This window comes from Heteronotia binoei, chromosome 8 (genome assembly GCF_032191835.1).
Source record: "Heteronotia binoei isolate CCM8104 ecotype False Entrance Well chromosome 8, APGP_CSIRO_Hbin_v1, whole genome shotgun sequence".
NCBI lineage: Eukaryota > Metazoa > Chordata > Lepidosauria > Squamata > Gekkonidae > Heteronotia > Heteronotia binoei.
Window position 1 is genome coordinate 3,595,641 of NC_083230.1, and position 24,716 is coordinate 3,620,356.

The following is a 24,716-nucleotide window of genomic DNA, read 5'->3' on the forward strand; positions in this document are numbered from 1 at the left end:
TTTTTTCCTGAATACCTACCAAACTGTGGATTTATAATTATGCTTAAAGGCTCCCAGTAAAGGTGAAGAGATGGATTTTTGGGTCTTTGGATTCTTGGATTTTAATATTACTGCCCCATTGTAGCTTTTATCTGCAGCTCTTTTAAAGCTTGGTGTTTTTACCCTTGTTGAGAGATTGGCTGTTTCTGGATTTTGGATACCTTTTCCCTGGCAAACATCTTAAGACTCTGAAATTGCCAATTGGATTATAATAAACATATATTAACTGTTTGAACCTCTAAGAAGGAGGATTATAATATTTGAATTTTAAACCCAGGCTGGGAGATTGGTTTCTTTGGAAATCTAGATATTTTTTCTTTGACATTTATTATTTTTGGCATTTACTTCAAGATTTGGGGAGAACTAATTGGATTACAATAAATAAACATATTGACTAATTTAACTCCACAAGAAGGATTACAACTACAATATCCGGATTTATTGTGAGACTTTGCTGATAACTTTTTAAGGTCTGTATTTCCTGACTTTTGAAACTCTTATTTAGCATGAACTCAGTGTGATTTTTTTTCTCCTTAAAGCTATTAGTTTCCCTTACACTCTTTCTTAAAGCATTTTCTACTCTGAACTCTAAGGCTGAATGTAAGAGGGTGAGACTGCTTCATTGTTTATCTTATATATTGTTATTGGGATTTTTTTGCTGTGTCTGATTTACATGGGTCTGTTATTGTAAATTGTTTACATTTGGAGTCTTGGTTATCATATTTGTGGTGGAAGTGTTGACTAAAGGAGGATGTAGTGTTCCAAAATATTTTTTTTAAACAAAGCAGAATATAATACAGAAGGGAATTAAATTAAATTAGTGTAAATACTATCGGTAGACTATAATTTGGCTTATTGCATTAAATGTTAGGAATCAAAATGAGCAAAAAACCAAGAAAAAATAGAAACGAGGCCTACTATCACATCCCCAAATTTAACAGGAGGCCATGCCAAATTTGGAGTCTCTGGAATACAAGAAGATTTAAATAAATTAATAAATACCCTTATGACAGCCATTACACAACTGACTGACAAAGTAGCAAATTTAGGAGACCAAATGGCAGATTTCCAAAAGGAACTAGTGGAGAGTAGATTACAAACCTCAGAAGCTAATAGAACCTTAAAAGCCTTAGATTCTAAAGTGACTACTACTAACTCTAAAATTTGTAGAAGTGGAGAAGAAACAGAAAACCTCAAAAGATAGGCTACTACAACTAGGAATGGACTGAGCAGCCTATATGTTAAGATTTCAAAATATCCCTGAGGACGTCAGAAGATTTATCAAAGATAATAAGTGAGGCCCTTGCAGAAATATCGGAAGTAGAACTGAAAAAAAAATCGAACAAGTTGAAATTGAACACGAATTGATCTTGCTTATCATGTACCTTCAGCTTTTGCATGCAAGCATGCGCTCTCTAGAGAAGTACATATCAGATTTACAAAAAGAAAGATGAGGGACATGGTCCTTAAGCTGTTCAGAGACCACTCAATAAAAATAGGTGGGGAAAATATTAGGATCCTGAAAGGTTCTGTGGCCAATGAGACAAAAGAGAAGAGAATACCATACTCTGTCATCCCTTCTGAGAGAAAATGACTGAATTCTCCTATAAAGAGACAAAAAAACTTTGCCCACCTATTAAAATTTAAAGCTGACATATGCCTGCAAGAAATGCACATAATCCAAAAAGACCAACATTTATTTAAAAATAAAAAAACTAGGAAATTTATTTGTTGTTGCTGACCCAAAACAGAAGAAAAGAAGTCTAGCAATTTAAAGATAAATTGGATCCACAAATGTTATTTACCATGGAAGAATGCTGTTTGTAGAAATTAATATAGATGGAAATATCTATGCTCCCAATGAACACCAAGAAACCTTCTTTAAGAATTTACACCAGAACTTGCTTAACTTTGACTACGCAGAACATTGTCTAATTGGTGACTTTAATGTGGTCTTCAACAAAGATATGGACAGACAAACTCCTAAACAAACAAAATCAAAAGGTCTATTGTTACCTATGAACTTCCTCAAGCTAGCAGAAGAATCTAATAGATGCTTGGAGAACAGAATTCCCTGAACAAGAGACTTTTCTTTATTTTGATCCAGACATCAATCTTAGTCGAGAATAGATATGTGTTGGATGTCTATTGGTCTATAGAAAGAATTGGAAGAAGTTGAAATTCATCCAAGAGTCATCTTGGATCATAGCCCAATAACAGTAAAATTAAATGAACCCCCCAAAATGAGAAGATGGTGTTTGAATACTCAGATTCTGAAAGATAAAGAATTTGTACAAAATTCCAAGAAAGAATTTGAAGGTTTCTTCAAACAAACAAAACTCAAGATGTGAAAATACAGTTATTTGGGGATACAAGTAAAATGTATTTTAGAGGCCTAGCAATTAGATATATGGCTAAACAAAAAAAAAAGCAAAAGCAAAAAAAAGTAAAAGATCTAACTACAGAGCTGTACTCCCTCTAAGCTGTGGAGTCTTGTGAGCAAAAATTCTACTTTGTGAGCTACTGTCATTAAAGTTGTGAGCTACTGCATAAATTAGTTTTCTCTGGGGCCATCCTTCCTGAGCTAAAACAAAAATGTGGGAACTGGAGGCTAAAAAACTATGAGCTAGCTCACACTAACTCAGTTTAGAGGGAACATGGATCCAGACATTGCTCCAGTTATCATACAATCGCTCTCATCCCTCACATTAGCAAAATTATGCTTAAAATTATAACAACCATTAAAAGGGGATTACTTCTGAAGGGGACATGAAACTCATGACCATATTGCAAATCTGTTCTGGATCATTGAGAAATCTCATGAATATCAAAAGATTATCTACTTATGCTTCATCAATTACAAGAAAGCCTTTGACTGTGTCAATCAAGCTGTGACTGTGTCAATCAATCATGACAAGCTGTGTCAATCAATCATGACAATCATGGAGAATCTAATAAGATCTGGGAGTGCTAGCACATCTGGTCAAGTTGATACAATCATTGTACACAAACCAGGCAGCCACTGTGCGAGCAAAAGATTTATGTGATCTAAAGAGAAACCAAAGTGTGCAAACACCATATGGAGATACTGATTGTTTCAAGATAGAGAAAGAAGTATGACAAGGTTGCATTCTTTCACCTTTCCTATTCAACATGTATGCTGTAAGCCGAAATGCCCTCAAAACGAGGTTGGGGAATTAGTTAGGTGGACACCCGGCTTAATAGGAATCTTTTTACCAAATGTATACCAGGCTCAACCATCCAGATAGTAAATGCTCAATAAAAGGACTCTAATTTAATAAAATCAATTGTAATTTATTGTGAGAAATAGTTCTCTCATACAAGATAAAAATACAAAACAAATCACACATTCACACAGGTCTAAGGAAATATAGATAGATCGATAGGGGAACATATATGGATAAACAGACAGGGTGATATTACCTCTCGCAGACTCCAAGGAAGACTCCGATGGCGACGTGAGGGATTGGGGGAGGACCCGAAACTGATCAGGAATCGGGGATGGATCTACACAGCGGGAAATGGGTTGCTGAATAGAAGCACACCTGTGGGTAGCTAGTCCACAGGTTATAAAGAGTCACCTAAGTCCCGAGGGGATGGGAGGTGACTGGGAGGGGAGATGGGAGGTTCTGCTGATGACCACGAAGGCTGGACATCGGCTGAACCAATGGTGAGTCTTTGGTGATACTTGATTGGGTGTTTGCTTTGACCAATGAACTTCACCTTCGTCCTGGGCATCCTGGAAACTTCCAGGTTGCGACAGGGCCTGAGGCGGCTCCGATGGTATCAGTATGGAAATGGCTGGGTGCTTGGGATGAGATGGGATTATCTGGGAAGGTGATAATAGGGAATCAAATATTGACCTAGGTATCCCCGGTGTATACAAAAGACTTGGATGTGACAGGAGAGATCCTTCCTCTTTTCTCATCATCTCCTGGGCAAGAGTTATTGTTCAGGATATTGCTGAGCAATTAGGATCAACAGTTGAACTGTTAATCTATTCATAAAACGGATGGGTTGCTTACGGGCTAGGAATGACTCAGGGTGTGTACGTGAGACTCCCACTAAGAAGGAATGAAGTCCAGCCTGGCAGGAAGATGGCTACAAGTGGTGTTAGCGAAACACAGTGGTTTCCATGCTTAGCGCTTCAACACCGGTCGCCTGGACAGCTCCGTGGCGGCGCAGCTTCTTCCTCACCATGGCGGGCCCGCTCAGTGACGGGGGAAACGTTCGTGCATGTTGGCAAGCGCTCTGTGCCTGTTTAGAATGCCTGCACAATAATGCTGTTTGTACACATGAGTCCCATTTGGTTCCTGGATGGCTTTACTCGCACTCTCTGGCCAGACGGGTGCAAGCTCACTTCTCCAGGCGCCCTGGCAACCATGCTTGTGACTATAATATTGGGGAAAGAGGGGTCATTTCCTCACAATGCCGAAACATTCATGAGGAAGTTAGAGCTGGAAGAGTAAAAAAATAAAGGTAAAGATTGGAGGAAGGAATATCAACAATCTTCAATATGCAGATGATACAACCCTCCTCTCAGAAACTAAAGAAGGCCTGGAATATCTGATCAAGAAAATAAAAGGCAGATAGCATAATTGTTCTGTAATTTGGTAGATTTGGTAACTTGGTAGATTTGTTTCTAACATGCATCTTTTTCAGGATGCTTCTCATAGTATTCAACAATGTCTATAACAGTTCTGATATTATCTCTGATTTGTCTCCTGGGAAGAAATCCTGCTTCTTCATCTTTAATAAAATTATTCAAATACTGTTGGAGTCGTTCTGCTAATATACTAGCATATATTTTATAGTCATTGTTAAGTAATGAAATTGGTCTATAATTTTTTACATTTGTGTTGTCTGTCTTCTTTCGGTATCAACAAAATTACTGCTTCCTTCCATGTGTTTGGTATTTTCCCATCAATCCTTATGATATTCATCAATTTCTGAAGTTTTGGTACTAATGTCTCTGCTAGGACTTTATAAAATTTTGCTGTAAAACCATCTGGACCCGGTGCCTTTCCCAATTTCATTGAATTTATTGCTGCTTCAATTGCTATTTTTTTAATTGGTTCATTTAAAACCTTTTGCATATTTTCTGTCAAGATGCGTCTATTTTTCTTTTCTCCACCTTTTGGCCTTGAAATAGCATAATACTTATAGAATTCTCTTTTAATTCCTGCTTGGTCTACAATTTCTTTACCTCCTAATACAATTTTATTAATAAATTTGTTCTCCCTTTTCATTTTCATTTGCCAAGCCAGGTATTTTCTAGGCTTATTTGCTCCTTCAAAAGATTTCTGTTGCAGTCTTTTAAGATTCCATTCAGCCTCTTTGTTTAACAAATATCTCTATTGATTCTGTAATCTCCCTTATAAATTTCTTTTTTCCTGGTCTCTTTTTGAGTTCCTTTTCTCTCTCTGCTCTCTTTTTGTATGTCCAGCATTTGTTTCTCTTTTGCTCTTTTATCTTTATTGTTCATTGTAATTAAAATCTCTCATTACAGCTTTGTACGCATCTCACACTGTCTGAAATTGAATGTCCTCATTTTCATTTATTTGAAAGAAAGCTTTAGTTTCATTTTCTATAGACTCCACTTTATCCATTTTCTGTAATAAATCATTTATCCTCCACCTCCTTGTCTTTTTCGCACATTTTGCCATTCACATTAATGGATTGTGATTTGCCCCCACTTTAGGAAGAATCTCTATTTTTTTCATCATAAGTCCAAAATCTTTTGTAGTCCATAGCATATCAATTCTTGAGAAACAGTTGTGCCTTGCTGAATAAAAAGTATAATCACGCACTTTAGGATTAAATTTTCTGCATATATCTTCCAGACTTTCTTGTTTCACTAATTCAAAAAATGATTTTGGTAATTTCCCTTCATTATTTTTTTTCCAGATCTGTCCAAAATATTTTTGACTGTGCCATTAAAGTCTCCCATTACCATTATTTGTTCATATGTCACTTGGTCTAATTGTTGCACAAAATCTTTGAAGAAGGCATCTTTCACCCCATTTGGGGCATACAGTCCCAATAACTGTCCTTTTGTCATTCAGCACCACTTCCACTGCTAAATATCTCCCATCATTGTCTTTAAAAATCAACTTTGGATCCAATTCTTGTTTAATATAAAAAACCATCACCCTTTTTTTCTCCTTAGCCAACGAGTGAAATTCCATTCCCAATTGTTTTTCCATAAAAATATATAATCCATTTGTTTAATATGTACTTCTTGTAGACAGATTTTTGTTTTTTAACCCAAAGAAATGCAGCCTTTTTTGCAGTGAATTTAGTCCATTTACATTCCAAGATATTAATTTGTAATCCATAGTGATTCTTCTTTTATTCTGTATCCCCAAATCCCCTGTTCTTCAAAAAACCTCCCCACCAATCTTGCCTCCATAGCCTCCAATTGCTCTTGTATTTGTACTTTAGCTATTTTTCCTTCCTCCAGTGAACTGGCCCTCGTACGTGCTGGCTTCGGTCCTGGCTTGTGTTCAGACATTACTGTCTTCCCATCACAAAAATAGGCTTTAAAGTTGGTCTCACAAAATCAAAATTAAACCACAGGATCTTATAGATTAGAACATGCCCTTTTCAGTGAGCCCAAAATCGCTGTTCTCAGAGCTTCCTAGCTCAAGATATTAATTTTTAAAGTTTATAATTTACACAAAATGACGTCTGTGATTTTTCTGACCCTTTTTTTAGAAATTTTCCTTTTTTATAGTCCACCAAACTTACTTTCACTTATTTAATCCAATATTTCACCCTGTTATGTAAACATCTGCCGGCTCCACTGATTTTTAAAGTCCTGTTCTTTTAATTTTTTTTTTAATTTTTTGACCTTCCTTTAATGGCCACCAAAGTTTTTCTATGGTTTAGTCCTAGAGAAGGTCAGGAGGCTTAACAATTTCCCTTCTTCCAATGGTGCCTTTCTGCTTTTCTTGCCACGAAGTCTCATTTTTGATGGTTGAGAAATCTCGCAATGCTTGTATGACACCACTTCCTATGACGTCTTCCAGATCAGCAACTCGGTGATGATGGGTTTTTTTTGCAGAAACCGCAAGTATTCAAAACATAAGTTGTTTTTCAGTTTATAACTTTGTTTCTTGAATATAAAAAGTCCTGAAATTACCCCCTTTCCTTCTTCTTAACTTTAGGATGTTGTAATTAAGTCCGAATTTCAATCCTTATCTCATATAAGGTTTATTTTAGTCCCGGAATGATAGATAAAGATTTTCTTACCTTGAAACCAAATATAGCCTTCTTTACACCGTTCTTTCCAAAGATAAATTTAAGATGTTAGAATAGTCCAAAGAAAGCTTGAATCTTGATGAGTTTAAGTCAATTTAATGACCACGGAGACCCTCTGTAGACGCTGGAATGCAATTCTTCACTGGGGGCTCTTCAAATCCTAAAAGGAACCCCACTGGGACTCCTTGTCAGTCAAAGTAAACCCCCTCAAAATTTCCTTAGCATGTCTTGGCCTTTTCCCTAACTGAGGAAAGTAGGCAGCAGGCGTTGAAGTCACCTCTGCCCAAAACAGAGGCTCCAGTCTACTCCTCTTTGAGAAGCAACTCAACTCTCCATGATCTAACCCCGGAAGTCCCACCCTTTTGAACTTGAAGAAATCCTGGATACCACCAAACATCTTAAGAATAACAAGGCACATCTTAAGAATAAGAACTCTTCTTCAACCATTGACTAATGCTTGCAATGAGGTTTTACATTCTGGTATCTTGCCCTCCACCTGAAATTCCACTTCTATTATTGTTCTTCCAAAGCCAAACAAAAATCTTACCAACCCTGCCTCATTTTGCCCTATCTGGCTGTAGAACCAAGACTACAGAATGTTTACAGCCACTATGAGCAAACACTTGAATTCCCTTATTACACATTACATTCATCCTGACCAAGCTGGATTTATGCCAGGATGTGAAATTATGGACAACATTCACAAAATCCCACACATTGTGAATTGACTGTCAGCTGCTGTGCTCTTTTCGCTGGATGTTGAGAAAGCTTTTGATTCTCTTGAGACTTCATAGTTACTTCTTTTAATGAAATCTATGGGTTTTGGTAGCATCTTCATTAGGACTATTAAAGCTATCTGTTCTGAGCCAATGACACAAATCAAAATCAAAGGTTTAACATGCAACACTTTCTGTCTGTAACATGAGACCAGGCAGGGATGTCTGTTGTCCCATGTTTTGTTTGCTTTGGCTCTGGAACAATTAGCATCTCTCATTGATGAGATCACTCCCTGGCACCCTCTTCACCCCCGTTCATGACTAGCAACATGGTATACCTTGGAATTGCGGTTGATGAAACGGCGTTTTAGATGATTAGAGAGCCAGTGGCAGCATACTCGTAATGAAGCAACTAGAACATCTTATAGATCATTTATGCGGATCTATGAGATGGCAGTCAGAGCCACAAAGAAGGCTTACTTTGCAACCCAGATTGTTTCTGTGACCTTGCGCCTGGCACAATTATTTAGTATAATTCAGTCATTAACTATCTTACCACAAGGTAAACAAAATGTTAAGGAATTGGAAACCAGCTGCGAGGCTTTTGCGAGCTTTTTCACAGATAAAGTCTCATCACTCTGACATAACTTCCCCACCACATTTGAAATAGTAAGTGAGCTCAAGACACTTTGGTGTAGTGGTTAATTGAGCAGACTCTTATCTGGGAGAACCAGGTTTGATTCCCCACTCCTTCACTTCAAGCTGGCCTTGGGTCAGCCATAGTTCTCGTTGGAGTTTTCCTTGAAATGGCAGCTTAGTGCAGCAAGGTCAAGGGGGAATCGCAGTGCCTGAAACCCCCCTCGAATTGTGCAGATTGAGGGGGTCCAGATACCCCAAGGGACTCCATAAGAGGAGTCTTGGAGCATGGGGAGCGACAAAAAGCAGGGTCTTCAGTGGTGGCCAAGCCCTCAGATTCTTTGTCTACCATGAAGCGTCACTGCGGCAAGTGCCGTTTTGATTGGCTGCCGGTAACAGAACAACTTGATCTTAAAGCACCTTGCTACTACAATCAGCAAAATATACCTTGCACGTAGGTCCTTCTGCAATGTTACCCATCAGCTAAATCTCTACTATAATACCAAATTTGAATGTTCAGAAAGAGGGGGAGGGAAATTTAAGATTTCCCCTGAAGGAAAATTGGCTTTAAAACTTCAAGCAACCAGTTTGCAATGACGGTTATTATTTTAAATTGGAAAAAAAGAAAAGGAGTGATCACCTATACATGGACTGATTTGGTACAAAATTAAACAAGGTAGTAATTGGACTTACAATACAATATAATATGCTAAAATGTTCAATGTGACTTTATATCTGTGAAATCTATCTTGTGATCTGTCTGCACTGAAGTAAATACAATTGGAACTTTGGAGAGGAAAAAAAAATAACTAGAAATTTGAGAAGATTTGACTATTGAGACTTTAAATCAGATTTCTGGTCTTAATTCCTTTGTTAATGGAGTGATACATACTGAGGGGAAGATGGTGTATCAAAAGCCTCACAGACGACCTAAGAAGGCACCTAGACCAAGGTGGGTCAGCGCTGCTGATTCTTCTTGACTTATCAGCAGCATTTGACACAGTCAGCTATGACCTATTGACCCACCACCTTGCCGGGGTCCGGGGGGTGGCCTTACAATGATTTTTCTCCTTCCTCTGGGGATGAGGACAAAGGATGATGCTTGGCAAGCAGACTTCCCTGCGGCACCCATTTATATGGGGAGTGCCGCAGGGAGCTATTCTCTCGCCTACATTATTTAACCTCTGTGTCCTCTTGCCCAGATTGCCCGAGGTTTTGGACTGGGTTGTCATCAGTATGCTGATGACACCCACCTCTCTGTTGATAGACAGCAGACTGTCTTCCACCCCTGAACAGCTGTCGGAGGCATTAGGAGCGGTGACTGGATGGCTACAGCAGAGTCGACTGAAGTTAAATCCAACTAAGACAGAGGTCCTGTACCTGAATTGAGGGGGGATGGGTTCGTGCATCCAGCTCCCAGCCCTAGGCGAGGCTGCCTTGGTACCGGCCCAGCAGGTGAAGAGTCTGGGAGTGATTCTGGATGCCTCCCTTTCCATGGAGGTCCAGGTCACAACAGCTGCGTGGTCTGCCTTCTTCCACCTACAGAAGATCAGGCAGCTAGCACCATACATATCCTCCCAAGACTTGGCTACAGTTATCCATGCAATGGTCACCTCCAGGCTGGATTACTATAACTCACTCTACGCTGGCTTGCCCCTGAAACTGATCCGGAAACTGCAGCCGGTGCAGAATGCAGCTGCTCACCTGCTGACTGCATCACCTATATGGGTGAGCATATGGCTGGCGCTCCGCGACCTGCATTGGTTACCTATGGAGTACCGGATCCATTTCAAGGTGTTCATTTTGACTTTTAAAGCCTTACGCGGCGTGGGACCAACATACCTAAGGGACCATGTCCTTCCATATATGCCCTGGGGGTTGCTTCGTTTGGCCTCCCAGGATCTTCTGACAGTCCCTGACCCAAGGGATGCCCATCTTGCCTCTACCAGGGCCAGGACTTTTTTTGGTCCTGGCCCCAACCTGGTGGAATCAGCTCTCAATGGAGATCCGGGCCCTAACTGACCTACTGGCCTTTCGTAGGGGCTGTAAAACAGAGCTGTTATGCCAGGTCTTTGGATGAGGCAGCGGGCATCCATCTATTAGATCGGTTGGCCTCCCCCTACGCCCTTATGGCCTGCTGCATCACTGTATTGTGGAGCTATACCATCTTGCTTCATATCACCTTGCTGAACTAATTTCACTTACTGAATGTTGAACTTGTTTTTTTTTAATTATGATTTTATTAGTTATAACAAATGTTTGATTTTTTTAGTTATAACAAATGTTTGATTTTAATTATATATTGTGAAATGTTAATTTAAAATGTAATTTTATACTTTTATGTTAGTTTTATATATGTTGTAAGCCGCCCTGAGCCAGATAAATAAATAAATAAATAAATTGTGATTTTAATCTAAATTGTTCTACACTCTGAGCTTCCCAAAAGGGGGAAGGGGCAGAATAGAAATAAACTAATAATAATAATAAAATAAACCGAAGTGCATACTCAAAAGGACTTTATGGCCACCATCTTTTCTATTCAGCACGGAATTGTGTTTTTTTTAGCAGAACTCATAACAGACCGTATACAAAAACTTCTTGACAAATGTGACAAAACTGAAAATATATAAGATATGACATCCCAAGGTGTACAAGAGATATCTTATGAGCTGGAAGAGGTGGATTTACAAGTTCATGAGAAAGGATTGTCTAAATGTAAAATGGAAGAAGCTCATATTCTTTTGTGGCATAATGAGAAAGCACAATCTACTCATACAAAGAAAGAGGAGACTGACGTCAACATGGCTGGCAAGCTTGCTGCAGAATTAGTGAGGATTAGAAGGAAGAACTGTTGATTTAAGCAAAAATTGCTGGTCTGTTACAAGATGCAAGAGGATTAAAACCTGGAAAGCTTTTAAGAAGAAGACTGCACTTCAACTGGCACATCGCTTTGGGATTCATTTTTTGGAATTTTGACTTTTAAGGGACCCTGCAGAACCGAAAACAGGAACATTTGGATTTTTATTTTTATTTTTCAAACTGAAAGGGAAGTTTGTTTTGCTTTGCTTTGATTTTTTTTTTTATTGTAGAGATCTTTAAAGTCACAATGAAGGTTTAACAATTGTTATAAAAGGGGGGGCTTTTAATGATTGATGCTCAATAGGGCATTTAAACATTAAGAATAATAATGAGAAGTTTTAAACAATTTGCAAAATTTTTAAAATTTAAATACATCCTCCCCTCTGTGCAAGCACCAGTCGTTTCCAACTCTTGGGTGACGTTGCTTTCACGTTTTTACGGCAGACTTTTTACAGGGTGGTTTGCCATTGCCTTCCCCAATCTTTTACACTTTCCCCCCAGCACGCTGGGTACTAATTTTACCGGCCTCGGAAGGATGGAATGCTGAGTCAACCTTCGGTTACCTGAATCCAGCTTCCGCCAGAATCAAATTCAGGTCGTGAACAGAGAATTCAGACCACAGTACTGCAGTACTGCTGCTTTACCACTCTGTGTCACGGGGCCGCTTAAATACACCCTAATGGAAGGCTAAAAAGATAAATTGTTCAATTAGGATTAGGGCTATAGTAGTTAAAAGTAAATATACAAATATATATAAATGCATACAAACACACATAAAATGCATGTGAAAGGGCAAAATAGGGGAAACACATACATACCTTGAATGCTTTGAGGTTGTTGTTGGTTTTTTTGAATGGTTGATGAATAGGTATTCTTTTGATTATCCCCAGGTACTGAGATATCACCCAAAGAATTAATCCACTACTAATTTTTTTTTTTTTAATTTCCAGGGGTTAGTAGAATCTGCAGTGACTGGAAAATCTTTTCACTAGATAGAAAGCGTCCTTCTCTATTTAGCATAATAATACATTTTATTTATATCCCACCCTCCCCGCCGAAGCAGGCTCAGGGCGGCTCACAACGTAAATTCGATATACAAAAAACATTCGTACAATTCAATAAATAATACATTAAATAAGACCATTTAAAACCAACATTACTATTAAAAATTAACATTTATGGTGCATGAAGTCATAAAGATGGTTAGGAATGGTTATCTCCCTTAAGGTCTGCATCCTGGCTGATGAGAATCACCACAATAAAAAATTGTCCCTACATGTAGCAGCTGTACATAGGTATATATCTTTGATGGCAACAGAATGCTGCCAGGAAAGTGTTTTTCTTATATCGAGGTCAAGAGTCTGCATACACATCTCAAATAAATATCATATACTGAGTGCCTGCAGGGTTTGTTTTAGCTGGAGATGTAAGTTCTGGCATGAGACACAGTAATTATGTTCTGCAGTATGGAGAAGTGTTAGAAGCAGGCCCATAGCCAGAATTTCAAGTGTGGTGGGACACACAGCCAATTTTTTTTGTTTGGGGGGTCCCAGGGGGCTGCCCAGTTTGGTGCCCATGGGCTCAGGAATGCACCTGCAGGTGCCACACAGACCTCCTCCTGATCCCAGCTGCATGCATCACAGCATGGCAGAAAGCCCCTCTAGCTGTGCCTGGACATGTTCAGCGCCACCCTGCTCCACTCTGCTCACCTGGCACTGCCCAGCCATACCATGCCCCGCCCTTCCTGTTGGGTTGGGCAGAGGAAGCAGCCCCATTGGGTCAGGGCTCATTGGGCAGAGCAAGCCGAGAGTAGCCTTTGTGTCAGCTGCACGCCCCAGGCTTGTCCAAAGGGCTTCCCATGCATGGCCAGCAAATCTGTGCATGTTCTTATAAAAATCAAAGCCTCATGCATTAATATAAGCTTTCAACAGTGTACCATAGAGCATTCCCTCTCCCTTTAAAAAAAACCCTACAAGCCAACATTTTATTATTATTACATTTTAATTATTTTAATTATTATTTTAAAACATTTAAATCTCCAAATCCATTAGGGGCACCATTGTGTGATAAAAAAATACAAATAAACTCTCAAATCACTTCAAATGCTTGTGGACCTCCTTCCTCTGCCTCTTACATCACTGGATTTAGCATTTTGTTCTTCGGTCTTATGAAGTCCTCCTTTTTGCAAGGGGCCCAGCTTTGCCATATGCTCTGACTGCCTTAACATTCTATTGGCTTCACGTACTGAGCATAGGAGGCTCAGTGCTTCCTAGGGTCAGGCAGTGGATATTGAGGTCAGTCTGCAGTGATTGGAACCATATGTGCTGCTGTATTCGTACCACAGGGAATAGTTTGAATGTTAATGCTGGAGAAGTGTATAGTGAAAAATAAAATATCCCAACACAGAGGGAGTGTTAATAAAAGCTGCTGGGTATACTGCAGGGGATCAACCTTAAAGTCCCTTTGGTATTTCATTGCTGTGGAACTGATCAACATAGCAAAATATGTTTGTTTTCTGATCTACTTCCAAATGGGAAGAGGTAATGGCTTATTAGTTACCCTAAGACAAGATGGGCAAACATTTTGGCACTTTGGATCAAGAAAGGGAGATCAGAAAGGGGAAAAGACCAGGGAGGAGCAGAGACCTACAGCGGCCATGCCTGCTGACTTAGTTGTGTATTATCTTCCTGCTAATCATCTTTATTCTTTCTCATACATCAGTCTGCTTAGACAGCACTTGAATAATAGTTTAATAGTTTTCACTTTTTCTCCTCCAGAGCCAGCATCATGCACAGAATAGATCTTTGATTTTGTATATGATAAATATGCATGCATGCATCTTTCATGAGATTCAGAATGCACATCTGCCGTGCTCTGCAAGTGCACAAAATTATACCACCACCTCTCCTCATAGAATGCAGCTGTGATTGTCTTTTCTTCTTTAGTTCAGAGCTGTTTCTTTAAAAATGCTAGGGCGTTTTTCACCCAGGGATGGGCTAGTGTTTCAAGTTTCAAGTTTATTTCAATTTATATCCCGCCCTTCCCACCAAAGTGGCTCAAGGCGGCTCACAGCATATAAAATCTAACATAAGTTTTGAATTTAAAACATCTTGCACAGTTAAAACAGTAAAATAATAAAACATATAACAGCGGTCTATCAAAACTACACTCAGTTTCCAATGCCACTTAGTTATAAGCCAGCCGGAAGAGGGCTGTCTTACAGGCCCTGTGGAACTGGCCAGGGTCCTGCAGGGCCCTCACCTCTTCTGGCAGCTGATTCCACCAGAAAGGAGCCGTTACAAAGAAGGCCCTGTCCCTGGTGGATTTCAGGCGGGCCTCCTTTGGCCCAGGGATAACAAGCAGATTTTGAGATCCCGATCTCAGTACTCTCTGGGGAACATGTGGGGAGAGACAGTCCCTAAGGTAGGCAGGTCCTAGCCCATATAGGGCTTTAAAGGTAATAACCAGCACCTTGTACCAGACTTGGTATATTATTGGCAGCCAGTGCAAAATCCGGAGCCCTGGCCGAATGTGCTCCCATCTTGGGAGCCCCAATAACAACCAGGCAGTGGCATTCTGCACTAACTGCAACTTCCGGGTTCGGCACAAGGGCAGTCCCTTGTAGAGGGCATTACAGTAGTCCAACCTCGAGGTAACCGTTGCATGGATCACTGTTGCTAGAGCGTCACACTCCAGGAAAGGAGCCAACTGCCTCGCCTGCCTAAGATGAAAAAATGCGGACTTAGCAGTGGCTGCTATCTGAGCCTCCATCGTTAAGGAAGGCTCCAATAGTACCCCCAAACTCTTGACCTTGTGCGCCGCTGTCAGTGGCACACCGTCAAAAACTGGCAGGGAGATTTCCTCTCCCGGACCACGACGACCCAAGCAAAGGACCTCTGTCTTCGCTGGATTTAGCCTCAGCCCGCTCAGCCTGAGCCACCTAGCCACGGCCTGTAACACCTGGTCCAAATTTTCTGGGGTGCAGGCCGGCCGTCCATAAGCAGATAGAGCTGGTGTCAACAGCATACTGGTGACAACCCAGCCCATACCTTCCGGCAATCTGGGCAAGGGGGCGCATATAGATGTTAAATAACATCGGGGAGAGGACCGCCCCTTGAGGCACTCCGCAATCAAGCATGTGTCTCCGGGATAGTTCACCCCCAATCGCGACCCTTTGTCCTAGACCCTCAAGGAAAGAGGAAAGCCATTGTAAGGCCAACCCCTGGATCCCCGCGTCAGCGAGGCGGCAGGTCAGTAACCGATGGTCGACCATATCAAATGCTGCCGATAGGTCCAACAACAACAGCACCGCCGAGCCGCCCCGGTCCAGATGCCGTTGAAGGTTATCTACCAGGGCAACCAACACCGTCTCCATCCCATGGCCCAGGCGAAAGCCGGACTGAAGGGGATCAAGGACGGAAGTATCCTCCAGGAAGCTCTGTAGCTGCATCGCCACTGCCCTCTCGATGAGTTTGCCCAAAAAGGGCAAATTCGAGACCGGCCGATAGTGGGCCAATTCAGCTGGGTCTAGTGTTGTTTTTTTCAAGAGTGGTTTTCCTATTGCATGTACTGATATAGTGCAGTTGCAGTGGAACTCCTACATGGTAGGTTTGCGTCAACTTGGGGTAGCCTCAGCACCCAAGTACTTACCAGAGGTGAAGAGCTGTGGAACAGCTGGGACAGCCTGCCCAGCCAATGTCTGCATAAAGCAGAATTTGACTCTGTCCTGTCAGTCAATACAGCAGGGCAATCTGTTCTCCAGGTGGTAGATCTGTTAAAGCCAGACCTGCCTAAGAGGCCACTAACTCAGCATGATCAGGTGTGGGAGGAACAGCTACCATATGGGGTGACCCTGAGCCTTAATGTACCAGCACTAGCTGGCTGGGGGAGGTCGACTAGACATTTAAAGGAGAGGGAATGGAGGTTAGGTGCCAGCCTGGCCCAGTCACACCCTATTGGCAATAGGGTTGCCAAGTCCAATTTAAGAAATATCTGGGGACTTTGGGGGTGGAGCCAGGAGACATTGGGATGGAGCCAAGATCAAGGCTGTGACAAGCATAATTGAACTCCAAAGGGAGCTGTGGCCATCACATTTAAAGGGACAGCACACCTTTTCAATGCCTTCCTTCCATGGGAAATAATGAAGAATAGGGGCACCTTCTTTTGGGGCTCATAGAATTGGACCCCCTGGTCCAATCGTTTTGAAACGTGGGGGATATTTTGGGGAGAGGTACTAGATGCTGTACTGAAAATTTGGTGCCTCTACCTCAAAACACAGCCCCTCCAGAGCTCCAGATACCCGTGGATCAATTCTTTATTATTTTCTATTGGAATAAATCTCTATAGGGAATAATAGAGTTCCCAGCAGACATTGCCCTCTCCTCCCCCTGCTGATGACCCTGAAGCGGAGGAGGGCCTCCAAACCGGGGGATCCCCTGCCCCCACCTTGGGATTGGCAACCCTAATTGGCAATAGTTTTTGCCTATCAACCCAGGATGGTGGGACAACACTCAGGGAAACAGAAAGAAGAAAGGGCAGGCATACCCCAGGAGGTCTGCTTCATAAGGGCCAGGGACTCAGGTGTGGGAGGACAGGTTAGCCCTTCTGTCAGCTAACTGGCTACAGGAAAGGGCAGCTGAAGGAGAGGAGGAAATTCCAGGGTGCTGTTAACCTCCTCGCTTCTCTAGTCAGAGGCCTATTGAGGCCTCCAAGATGGACTTTGGAAGGTATGTTGGCCCCACCCAGCCTGACAGTGCAGCAGACACAGTTTCTCTGAATTTTTACTGCCCCAGTATCCTGAGGTGTCCATCCACCCTTCCATGCCACCAGGTCCCCCCCCCCCCATTTTTATTGGCAATTGACATAGCATAGTCTCTTTCGTTGCAGAGTTATAAGGGGAATAGGGCATAGACACTTTTTAAAAAGGGAAGCTGTGAAGAAGAAGAGGAAGAAGGAGGAGGAAGTAGCAGCAGCAGCGAGCTTTCCAGTCATATCCAAGCAGGGCAAACACACTGTATATCAGTGACTGTTGATAAAAAAATAAGGCCAAGACTGATGGTGAAAAATCAGGTAAGAAGATGTGTTATTATTCAGTTAAGGTCCCCCAAAATTCGTGGTGGGTTTTGCCAACAGGCCATCAGGGGAATTTTAATATGGCATATACAATTACACCACTGAGTTTACATAAATAATGGTATAGTTAAAATTATATAAATAAATATTATATTAAAGGTCAAAATCCAGGTTGTAAAATATCAGTCACAGTGAAAAACTCTAGAGCTTATTTTGTCCTTAAGATTGCATGAGGAAAAGAAACTCCCTGTAAATAAGAGACATAAGATAAAGCTGTCCAGCACTCAATATGTTTTGGTTCAAGATTAGAAGAGGATTTTTCTGTGCCTAAATGAATGTTACAAACCTGTTCATCTTGCAGTAATTCTTCAAAAGGAGTACAAGATCAGTAGCAAATTGTCAATGGAAGGTCTTTACTATATTCGGGTGCCTCGTTGACACTATCTCTCTCACTTTTTTTACAGAAGCTGATGCAATTCAACCCTTTAGATGTCAGTGTCCGAAGTCTAACAATCCAAACTGCTGCTTTTTTCTCCAGTAGCAGCCTTTCATTTTTACCAGTTAATTTCTGCATGGCTTAAAAAAACAAAATAAGAGGGGTCATAATTATTTTCAATAATGTGTTTATCCAGTGGGGCACTTGTTTGGTGTAGTGGTTAAGTGTTCAGACTCTTATCTGGGAGAACTGGGTTTGATTCCTCACTCCTCCACTTTCAGCTGCTGGAATGGCCTTGGGTCAGCCATAGTGCTTGCAAGAGTTGTCTTTGAAAGGGCAGCTTCTGTGAGAGCTCTCTCAGACCCACCCACTTCACAGGGTTCTGTTGTGTGTGTGGGGGAGATAAAGGAGATGAGCATCAGGGGGAGGTTCTCTGAGAATATCTCTGGTTTGCACAGGGTCTATTTTATATGTTCCTTTTTAATTTTGTTTTATTGAGATTTGTATTGCATACAGCAGTATTGCAGAATATGGTGGGTAAAACAGGAATTGTTTACATATATAAGGAATTGCTAAGCAAATTAATATATTGATATTACTTAAGCTAACAGTCGGTAGCAAGTGTTATTTAAATAAGCAAAAATAGATTATAAAAGCAAAAAACTTAGAAATAGGTCAGAGAACAATACGTTGCATTACTCGGTAGAATCTCCTGTGGGGTTAAAAATTGATAACTGGGTACCATGGAATTATAATTTTTTTCTCATATGATGATGATGAAGCAGAATATTAACAACTAAAAGCTATTTTGCAGTAAGTAAAACGTTCCCAAATATTATTATACCAACTTTGGAGTGAAGGTAACTGTACTTCTTTCCATTTTCTGGCTATTAAAGTTTTAGCAATAGATAGCAATAAAACAACCATTTCTTTTTTATGTCTGTCTGTTTTGTTTGTATTCCAGTAATTCAATCATATGGTCTCTGGAACTTTAGGAATCGTTATTGAGATCCTGAACCTCCTGCAATGGCACCTTTCTTTCTCCAAGAAAATACTTTCCTGGGGGCACCTTATTTGGGGAGCTGTAACTTGGTCCCCATAAATTCAGTCTTCACCAAACTTGGTAGGCAGGTAAAGGAGATTCAGCCAGAGTTCCCCTGAGAGTTTGGTGTCTCTAGCACGCTGGTGTGGGCATTCTACCACCTCAGAAACCTCAAGGAGGTGGCAGCGGCTACAATATAGACAGCTTAAAAAGGGGACTGGATAAACATACGGAGCAGAGGTCAATCCGTGGCTATTAGACACTCTCTGGGGCAGTGATGCTCAATATTCTTGGTGCTTGGGGGGAACAGTGGGAGGGCTTCTAGTGCTCTGGTCCCACTGGTGGAGCTTTTCATGGCACCTGGGGTTTTTTGGCCACTGTGTGACACAGAGTGTTGGACTTGGATGGGCCATTGGCCTGATCCAAAATGGGTTATTTTATGTTCTTAAGCACCAAACCAGTCGTTTGACACCTAAAGGTTTGTGATGGTTCATGGCTCATGAACCAGGCACACCATGAGCCAAAATGAACCCCATTTTCCTAGTTCATGACCATCCCTATTTTTAATTCTCACAGAAACAATAAGGTTTAAATTAATCACAATTATCTCCTTCCATGAGTTTCAGTTGGACCTAGTAACAGATTTAGCTGTTCCAGAGCCATTGTTTATATCTTTAGGAAACCAAGCACAGATCCAAACTAATGAATACTTAAGTCTCAGAAGCATTATGCCAGAACTTCTGCTTCCATAAGTGTATCTTTCCAACACCCTGGTGAAAAAAATCATCGAGTTTTACCATTATAGTACATGCAGAGAGAGACTTGCAGCACTGCAATTGTCAGTCTTCAGTCAAAACACATTTTAGAATTTACCAAAAGTTATTTTGATCTTATTCATCCCTTAGCATCTGTGCTAACGATTTTGTAGGCTTATACACAAAAAACAGCATTTGACTGTTGCATTTACAAGGACTGTTTAGTATATATATATATATATATATATATATATATATATATATATATATATATATAGTATCACTATATTTATAGTGAGAAACAGGTATAGAAAGAGAGCTAATCTGCTTTTTGAACATACTCAGGTGGGTTAGCTGAGTTTTAGGAAATTCTGCCTGGGACTGTCTGTGAATAGTGCTGGGGTGATCCCCAGTGGCTGGTTTGGGGCTCTATTGGCCTTCTAGTCACTTAAGTAGGTTCATACACTTGTGGACATTGGTCTTTTCCAGTATTTTTTTCCAGTTTTGTCTGTATTTTTCCAGGTGGAAAGTGCAGGATAGCAGCATTCTTCCAGCCCTGGGGAGCCCTGAGCAGTGGTAAGGCCCTATGTCATAGCTCTCTGATTATGTATTTGTCTCAAATGAATAAGTCAGCTGAGTATAGGATGTGGGGGAAGCATGGCTATTTCTAAAAGGAAACAAATGAAAATCTGAGCATGCTAGTGGAAGTGATGTGATATTGTAGTCACTTGGTGTGTGACAGGAGTAAGTAAATTATTCACTTGTGTGGAAGCAGTGCTCTGAAAAGCATACCCTGGTTTCCTAGAACTCCTTGGCCTGCTCATCTGGTTTTTTTTTTAAACCGGTTTATCACTGAACTGATATCAAAACTGCAGTCAGTATTGGTGCAGAAATCACTTCTTCTACATTTGTCCGAGATGGGGAGGGAGAAACTGTCTGGGATTAAAAACAAACTGCTCAAGTAACTAGTGGCCTTAGGTGTCTTAGAGCACTTTTCTCAAACAACAGCCCCACCCTACTACCTTCATATATCAAACCTCTGTTGAAATGGAGAAGCTCAAAAGCAGTTTTTGATAGGGCACAGGTGAGTTTGCTGGGGAGGGTTTTGTTTGATTTTAAACTAAACATATCCCACTGGTAATGAAGAGGGGCGTAGACTTTTCAATTTCTCGGGGGGGGGGGCTGGGGCCCAGCCAGAGGCATTTGATCCAGTGACATCATAGGGAGGAGCCAGTGACATCACAGGGAGGGGCCTCCATTATCATTACCTATGAATTTATGGAGAAGCTCCCTCCCCATAAATTTAGGGAGCACTCCCCCCCAAACAATGCCCATGGACCAGGCCAAACCCAGGAAAAGGTGGGAGTTGGCCAGTGGTTATAGTGGTATCTCAGAGGTCTCTTGCTGTGTCCTGTTTTTGAAATTCACTTTTAGAATAGTCACTTTTAAGATCTGCAAATATACATATCATGTGCTCATAGAATTGGATCCCCTGGTCCAATGTTTTTGAAACTTGGATGGTGTTTTGAAGAGAGGCCCTGGATGCTATGCTGAAAATTTGATGCCTCTACCTCAAACACCGGCCCTTCCAGAGCTCCTGATACTCACAGATCAATTTACTATTATACCTTATGGGAATCGATCTCCATAGGGTGTAATGGAGTGTCCAGCAGACATTTCCCTTCCTCCTGCTGTTTTCTGATGACCCTGAAGCAGGGGGAGGGCCTCCAAACTGAGGGATCCCCTGCCAACAACTGGGGATTGGCAACCCTATGCCTAGGTGGTGAACAATTGTCAATACACACCTACTTGACCAAGTCTTTAAGAGTGTACTCATTTTGAGAAGGAAAAAAAAAGGCTTGCTGGGGCCATTAATTTTCAAAAGGATCTGGTTTAGCATCCACTTAAATGAATGTAAACAATCACAGGCTTGAAGAAGACACAAAATATCTATCTGCCAAAAGAACCCCCAAATACTATAGCAATATGTATGCAACATAGTAATACAGTGTTATTCCTCCCCCCAGTCATTAACTAGTTGAACAAAGTTTGAGTCCAGTAACACCTTTAAGACAAACAAAATTTTAGCTCAATTAGCATTTCTAAGAAGCTGGGGTTGTTAAGTCATTAGCACCACTAACCGCTTTGCAGCCCAGAGGGAAAATCACACATGGACTCTACCACCCCATTAATGCTTTTGAAGATAATGATCTCTCCTCTTTGAAAATTTAAATTGGAAGCCCCGAAGTCCTGTGTTGGTTGCCCTGAGAGGGCTTAGCTCCCACCAGGAAAATCCGGGAGGGGCTCAAGCCCTGGAGCCCCCGCGTAGTTTACGCCTATGATAATGAGTACACCTGAAGTAGTGTTTTGGATCCTGGTCACTGATAAGGAAAATTAACAACAGAGGCAGCAACAACAACAACAATGTTTTAAAGATAAATTTTAAAGTGTGGAAGAGGCTTTGCAGGAAAGAGTTAACCATTCCACCTCTTACTTGTACTTCAAAGCAGCAGGAGCTGCAAACTAACATTATGAAACCATTGAATGGGTCTTCTGTGTCAAGTCTAGTTTGCCTATGAGAGTATAGTGCAGGTAGAGCCATGGAGAAAAATGGTCCCTCACCGGCTTGTCATGTGAGCAAGAATCAGAGCTTCGTTGTTTCAGTAGTAAAGTGTTCTTTGTATCTATTTAAACTGTAACAACGCACCGCAGATGAGCAACTAATAGTCTTTAACTTCAAAGGTAATATGGTCTCTTTGCTTCGCATGTTTTCAACACCTGAAACAGCTGGTTGTGGCTTTGATTCTTAAACTACAACAGACACATAAACAAGATAAATATTGGCTCAGCAATTTCATTGAGCGCCCACAAGTTCTTGTATTGTGAGAAAGGGAGAAAAGTACTTCTTTCTCTACCTTCTCTATCCTGTGCATAATCTTGTAAACCTCTATCATGTCACCCATTTCTCCAAGCTAAAGAGCCCCAAGCATTTTAACCTTTCTTCCTAGGGAAAGTGTTCCAACTCTTTAATCATTCTAGTTGCCCTTTTCTGCACTTTTTCAATGCTATAATATCTTTTTTGAGGTGTGGTGACCAGAATTGTACACAGTGCTCCAAATGAGGCCGCGCCATCGATTTATACAGGGGCATTATGATACTGGCTGATTTGTTTTCAGTTCCCTTTCTAATAATTCCCAGCATGGCGTTGGCCTTTTTTATTGCAATCACACACTGTCTTGACATGAGCTATCTACCATGACCCCAAGATCTCTCTCTTGGTCAGTCTCTGCCAGTTCACACCCCATCAACTTGTATTTATAGCTAGCATTTTTGGCCCCAATGTGCATTACTTTGCACTTGGTCACATTGAACGTCATCTGCCACGTTGACGCCCACTTACCCAGTCTCGACAGATCCCTTTGGAGTGTCTCACAATCCTCTCAGGTTCTCACCACCCTGAACAATTTAGTGTCGTCTGCAAACTTGGCCACTTCACTGCGTACTCCCAACTCCAGATCATCAATGAACAAGTTAAAAAGCATTGGACCCAATACTGAGCCCTGCGGCACCCCTCTGCTTATCACCCTCCACTGTGAAAATTGCCCATTTACGCTCACTCTCTGTTTCCTATTAATTAGCCAGTTTTTGATCCACAAGAGGTCTTGTCCTTTTACCCCATGACTCTTGAGCTTACTTCGGAGCCTTTGATGAGGAACTTTATCAAAAGCTTTCTGGAACTCAAGGTAAACAACATCTATTGGATCCCCTTTGTCCACATGTTTGTTCACCCCCTCGAAGACCTCTAACAGATTAGTGAGACAAGATCTTCCCTTACAGAACCCATGCTGAGTCTTCCTCAATAAAATATTATTATTTATATTAATTAATAATAAATCAATAAATCAATTAATAAATTAATAATAGTAAAAACAATAATAATAACCACCATTCTGGAGAATACAATAGTTGGATCCAGAAAATGGCTATGTCTATTAAAATATTATTTATTAATTAAAACATTATGGCTCAAGGCACTAAATAGTAACAGTAATAGACATTTCCCATGAGTAATTGCAAATTTGTGAATTCTACTTTTTCTCCTTATCCATGTGTTATAAGTGAAATGTGCAACAATTTTACTTACCTATACAGCATGAAAAAAATAAAGTTAATTTTGTTAGGTTTAAGAGGAGTTGTATAATTGCCACATAAATTATTGAGAGGGCAGTAGCGCTACAGTTACAGAGTTTTCTGGAGGACACTTCCATCCTAGATCCCCACCAGTCCGGCTTCTGCCCAAATCATGGGACCGAGACAGTACTGGCTGCCCTGGTGGATGACCTCCAGCGGCATTTGGATCAAGGCGGCTCAGTGGTTCTGATGTTGTTAGACCTATCGGCTGCGTTCGATACGGTCAACCATCAGTTACTGTCCCGACGCCTCGCTGACGCAAGGATTCAGGTGTTGTCCTTGCAATGGCTTTCCTCCTTCCTGGAGGGTCAGGGACAAAAGGTGGTGATTGGGGGAGAGTTGTCCCAAAGGCATGCACTTAATTGTGGTGTACCACAGGGGGCAGTGCTCTCCCCGATGTTGTTTAACATCTATATGCGCCCCCTTGCCCAGATAGCTCGGAGGTATGGACTGCGTTTCCATCAGTATGCTGGTAGTCTACTGGATTCGCTACAAGGTGCTGGTCATTACCTTTAAAGCCCTATATGGCCAAGGGCCTGCTTACTTTAGGGACTGTCTCTCCCCACACGTTCCCCAAAGAGCACTTCGTTCTGAATCTCAAAACCTACTAGTGATCCCTGAGCCGAGGAAGGCTAGACTACAATCTACCAGAGAGAAGGCCTTCTCAGTAGCAGCCCCCTACTGGC

General features: G+C 41.2%; 1 protein-coding gene across 15 annotated transcripts in view; it reads left to right on the forward strand.

Moving 5' to 3' along the window:
- The window catches only part of MAGI2 (membrane associated guanylate kinase, WW and PDZ domain containing 2), a 972,748-nt gene that overhangs the window by 47,638 nt on the left and 900,394 nt on the right, over positions 1–24,716 (forward strand). For 11 of the 15 annotated variants that reach the window (XM_060244677.1, XM_060244666.1, XM_060244681.1 and 8 more), the window contains exon 2: positions 20,362–20,415. The exons of the other annotated variants lie outside the window; for them this stretch is intronic. In XM_060244677.1, the coding sequence (XP_060100660.1) occupies positions 20,362–20,415 (54 nt within the window). The remainder of the gene's footprint in view (positions 1–20,361; positions 20,416–24,716) is intronic. 15 annotated transcript variants of the gene reach the window in all.